Here is a 4961-nt window from a genome sequence, read left to right on the forward strand (position 1 = left end):
CTCGGCCCCTGCTGCAGGAAGCCACAGAAAGTTTGTTTCTTGGGGTGTAACCAAAAAGCAGAGCTGGCAAACACAGTGCTGTGTACACAGCAGGATTATTCATGGGCCAGAAACAGTCCCTGGGTACCAGCAGTGCTCAGCACGAGTTACAGAAACCGCTCCTGAAACCGCTCAAGATGCTGAGATGGAATTAAAGGGAAAGAATTAAAAGGCTGAAGGGAGGGTCACACACGGGAGTCAGCATCACGATTTCAGCCGTGCCAAAGCCTCATTTTCTCAGAACAAAGCACTCTTCCTCCTCTGCTCCGTGATCCATCCCCCGGGGTTCACATCCATTTGCAGCATCTTCATCACCCACTTGTCCTTCCTGGCTCCATCAATGAACTCATCGAGGGACAGCTGCCCTGTGGGGGAGAGGGGCACAGAGGGACACTCAGCACCCCGAGATAAGAGAGGAGGAGGAGGCAGGAACAATCCCAGATAAAACGCTAATCACACACGATCTGAGGCACTCAGCTCTTGTGCTGGCCCCGGGACCTGGCAGAGGATGGCATCTGCCAAAACCAAAACCCAGCCCCAGCAGTGACTCCTCGGTATTTTACATTAAAATAACAACGGAGAAGATTTCACCCTGCTCCACCAAGACACTTCTGACTCTGTGGAACAAGAAGCTGTCACACAAGAGTGAGCAAAGGCAGGCAGCCCAGCTGAGGTGAGCTCCCAGCAGGCAGGAATGCAGGCACCCATCACTCACCATCCCCGTTCTCATCCACCAGCTGGAATATCCTGTCCACCACCTCCTCTGGTGTCAGCAGCGGGGTCCTGTCCTCCACGTCGGACCAGCACACCTTCTTCAGCCTGTAGATAGACTGCAAGGAGCTCACAAATTAGGAAAGGGACTGGAACAGGAAAAGCAGTGAACTCTGTTATCATCCCATCACTGTGGAGGTCTTCCTCAAAGGCTGGGGGTTTAACCTTTCTGGAAAGATCTGTCCCTCAGCAGCCTCAGATCTGGAGCAGAACCCGTTATTCCTACACTGGCTGCACATTAATTACCTCCTTTGCTCTGTGAGCTGCTGCCCTCCTGCTCTCCTCACACAAATTGCTCAGACCTCAGGGCTCCTTTTGCAAAGAACAAAGCGAGAATTTCACAGATGGCAGAAGTCACAAGCCTCGAGTTGGATTTTTTGCTGCCATCCAAAGCCAGGCTGAGCTGGGCGAGCACAGCCCTCTCTGTGAGGCTGTGGTGGGGCTGCAGATCAAACCTTAGCAAACCTCCTGAGCCACAGTTTCTGCTCCCCTTTGCCACAGGAAAGGGTCAGACTTGATTCCCCCTGTCCATTGTTACCTCCAGTGCCCAAGCTGAAGGGTTTTGGCTGAAGTGTTCCCAGAGAGAGGATTAGCAGTGGCCTCACAGTTCTGGGCAATTCCTGGCTGACCTCAAAACTTTAATGGAGCGTGGCCCAGCCAGGCTGCCCTGGCCTGCCCTGGTGTCACAGCTGCTGCTGCAGGGGACAGCAGCTGTGTCACCCCCAGGGGCAGCTCCTGCTGCTCACACCCTGAGATGCTCTCCTGGGGGATGGACAGTGCTCCCGAGCTCTGCTGGCCAGGGGAGCAGCCCCTGTGCTGCTGCAGCACAGCCACAGAGATATTTCACCTTGGGAAGAGCACGGCTGCTTGTGGCTGTCTGCTCAGCCCCACGGCGTCCCTCAGCTTGGAAAAGCCCTTTGGCATCATCCAGCCCAACTGTTCCCCCAGCACTGCCAGGGCCACCCCTAACCCCTGTCCCCAAGTGTCACACCCTTTATATCACATCTTTTATATCACATCTTTTATATCACACCCTTTATATCACATCTTTTATATCACATCTTCTATATCACATCTTCTATATCACATCTTTTATATCACATCTTCTATATCACATCTTCTATATCACATCTTTTATATCACATCTTTTATATCACACCCTTTATATCACATCTTTTATATCACATCTTCTATATCACATCTTTTATATCACATCTTTTATATCATGTCTTTTATATCACATCTATATCACATCTTCTATATCACATCTTTTATATCACATCTTTTATATCACATCTTCTATATCACACCCTTTATATCACATCTTTTATATCACATCTTTTATATCACATCTTCTATATCACATCTTTCATATCACATCTTTTATATCACATCTTCTGTATCACATCTTCTATATCACATCTTTCATATCACATCCTTTATATCACATCTTTTATATCACATCTTTTATATCACATATTCTATATCACACCCTTTATATCACATCTTTTATATCACATCTTCTATATCACATCTTTTATATCACATCTTCTATATCACATCTTCTATATCACATCTTTTATATCACATCTTTTATATCACATCTTTTATATCACATCTTCTATATAAAAGTCACATCTTTTATATCCCTGCAGGGCTGCTGGTCCTGGTGCCAGGGCTGGATAACACTTTCAGTCAAGACATTTTTCCTAATAATCATCTAAACCTGCCCTGGTGCCACTCGAGGTGCTGTCCCCTGTTGTGTCACCTGGGAGAGAGCGGCTCCCACCTCGCCCTGCTCTAAACCCGTGTTTTTTATGGCTAAAAGCAAGGGCAGGACTCAGCAGAGCCCAGACAGGCACCAGTACCAAGGTGGGTTCTAACTGGTACCTCATTCTCACCAAGCCCCAGCCAGGGCAGGGGTGGAATCCTCCTCCCCAGGGCAGCACGAGGGGCTGGAAGGAAAGCAGAGCAGAGCCCTGGGACCCCAGCACACACCCACAGTGACTCCCAGCCCTCTGCCAAGGCAGGCATTCTCACTTCATCACCATCCACAGCCTTGAAACCCGATTATCACAAACCCCGTACACCTCAGAACATTGCCAAAGAGCAGGGATTGCTCAAAAAGGGGATTGGGCAATGCCCACTTACCTCAACAATTTCCAGCAGCTCAGGTTTATCTATGCAGCCGTTCCCATCCTTGTCATACACTTTGAACGTCCACCTCAGCTTGTGCTCCAGTTTTCCTCGTAAAACAAGATTCAAGGCAGCGACGTACTCCAGAAAGTCGATGGTGTTATCCTGTGGCAAGAGAGGAGCAGCAGCTGGATGTCACTGGGCTGGCTGGGACATCGATAGAAAAGTGTTTTACAGCTTCAGAAATGCTGGGTTCAGCCTGCCAGGAGCAGCATGCACGGGACAGGATTTGTTTGGGACTTTAGGGAAGGTTTGCAGCAGTTCAGGAGCAGCATCAGGCACAGCCACACCCCAGTGCCACCAGCCCGGGCTCCTCCTCCTCATCCTGCCATGCACCAGCATCCCTTAAAAACAGATTCCCTGTCCTGGGGGGAAAACTCCTGCAAATGAGGAATGGGACTTCTTCTTTTATACACACTTTGCTCTGCTACCTTTTCTCCACAGCTTTCATAACAGAATTTGGGACCTGAAGCTTTCATTTTTTGTAGGAATTTGGGTTTTTACGACTTGGAATTCTGAGACAAGCCTGACCTGCCAACATTTTCCACGGCCTTTTAGAATCCTTTAGAATCCTTTCCCAAAGTGACTTTTGCTGCCACTTCAATGTGATTTTGACCCTATTTTCAAAGGGATTTTAAGGGAGATGAGTTGATCAGAGATGAACAACCTGAGTCCCCTTTTCCTGTGTTGATACAAGGAACAAACATGCCCACAGCTGGAATATGAAGCAGAGCTTCAGGAAAAGTCTGATGGAGCCATTTGGCAAGTGCTGCTGAGGTTGCTGAGCTGGGCAGGGTGTGCAGGAGCTGTCACTGAACCACAACACCCACTTTCCCCTGGAGTCCCATGACAAATATGGCAAAGGGAATCAAAACCAGAATGCCTGAATTGCTCAGCATTCCTTTGCTTTTGGAAGCAAAGCTAAATTCAATATTTTATTACAAAGCACCTGCTGGTACTCGATGCAGACACTTCCTCCAACACAGAACAAGCCTGAGGAGGATTTTCCTGCACTCTCATTTCTCTCCACCCCAACAGAGAAATACTGTTTAATAAATATATAAACAGAAAATATATTTTATAATATTAATATATTATTAATATGTGTGAGCCTTGGCTATAAGTGTGACTGCCTAAGTTTCAACTTTTTATCCACCCTTAGTCCCTTAAGGGGACATTCTGACCTTAATTTAGGGGGAGATTTGAGATAAATCCAGGCTGGCCTGTGCTCCCTGTCCTGCCCCCAGTCCATGAGGGGTGGGCACAGCCCAAACACCTCCCCAGTGCAAAGACAGATTCAGAAATCACGACACAAATAACTGCAAAACCTCCTCAGCACTTACCCCGTTCTTGTCAAAAGCCCTGAACATGTTCTCCACATACTCTGCTGCCTCCTGGTTGTCCTGGACCCCGAAGAACCGCTTGAACTCGTGCATGAAGAGGGTCCCACTGGGACATTCCACCACAAATTTCTTATACCATTCCTGCAGCTCTGCAACATCAATCTCTCCTTGCTCCCCTTCAGCATTGGTGAACTGCTGTCCCATTTTCCTCAGGATTAAAAACAGAAGGAAAAGAAGAAAAAAACTCTGCCAAAGTCCTTTGTTGTTTTTCCCCTCGCTGTCTCGTGCCCTTCTCTGATGTTGATGCTGGGTCTTGCTATGCCACCTTCCCTTTTTTGTGCTTTATTTTCCCGTTCCTCTCCCCTTCCCCGCTCCTGGCAGCTCCGTGCGCTCTGTGGGAGATCTCAGAGTGGCTCCTCTGCCCTGAGCACGGATAAAAATAACTAAAGATCATTAGGAGATTCCCACCCATGAGCCCCAGAGACCTTCAGATGTTCTGAGCTGTGCCCTATTTAGGAGCAAAGTCCAGGGGCTCAGGGTCTTTCTACACATTAATGCCTCGCTGTCAAAGAATTTGGGAGCAGAGTTTCCCTTTACACACAACTCACAGCC

The 4961-nt window shown here is 48.1% G+C and overlaps 1 protein-coding gene across 1 annotated transcript; it reads right to left on the reverse strand.

Annotated features, from left to right (window-relative positions):
- Window positions 1-235: 235 nt before the first annotated feature.
- Window positions 236-4553, reverse strand: GUCA1B (guanylate cyclase activator 1B). The gene is made up of 4 exons (XM_058856007.1): window positions 4350-4553; window positions 2962-3111; window positions 755-869; window positions 236-404 (listed from the first exon to the last, which is right to left on the reverse strand). Exons 1-4 carry the CDS (start codon window positions 4551-4553, stop codon window positions 277-279), a joined length of 597 nt encoding a protein of 198 aa, XP_058711990.1. The 3' UTR covers window positions 236-276.
- Between the last annotated feature and the right edge of the window lie 408 nt (window positions 4554-4961).

Source organism: Poecile atricapillus, chromosome 23 (assembly GCF_030490865.1).
Source record: "Poecile atricapillus isolate bPoeAtr1 chromosome 23, bPoeAtr1.hap1, whole genome shotgun sequence".
In the NCBI taxonomy this organism is placed as follows: Eukaryota; Metazoa; Chordata; class Aves; order Passeriformes; family Paridae; genus Poecile; species Poecile atricapillus.

Excerpts from the sequence above, each read along its gene's own strand:
- GUCA1B (XM_058856007.1), bottom strand. The coding sequence starts at position 4,553 with ATGGGACAGCAGTTCACCAATGCTGAAGGGGAGCAAGGAGAGATTGAT. Across the intron at positions 3,112-4,349 it reads GGGCTTTTGACAAGAACGGG|GATAACACCATCGACTTTCT; the intron begins GTAAGTGCTGAG and ends CTCTTGCCACAG. Across the intron at positions 870-2,961 it reads AGCTGCTGGAAATTGTTGAG|TCTATCTACAGGCTGAAGAA; the intron begins GTAAGTGGGCAT and ends AGCTCCTTGCAG.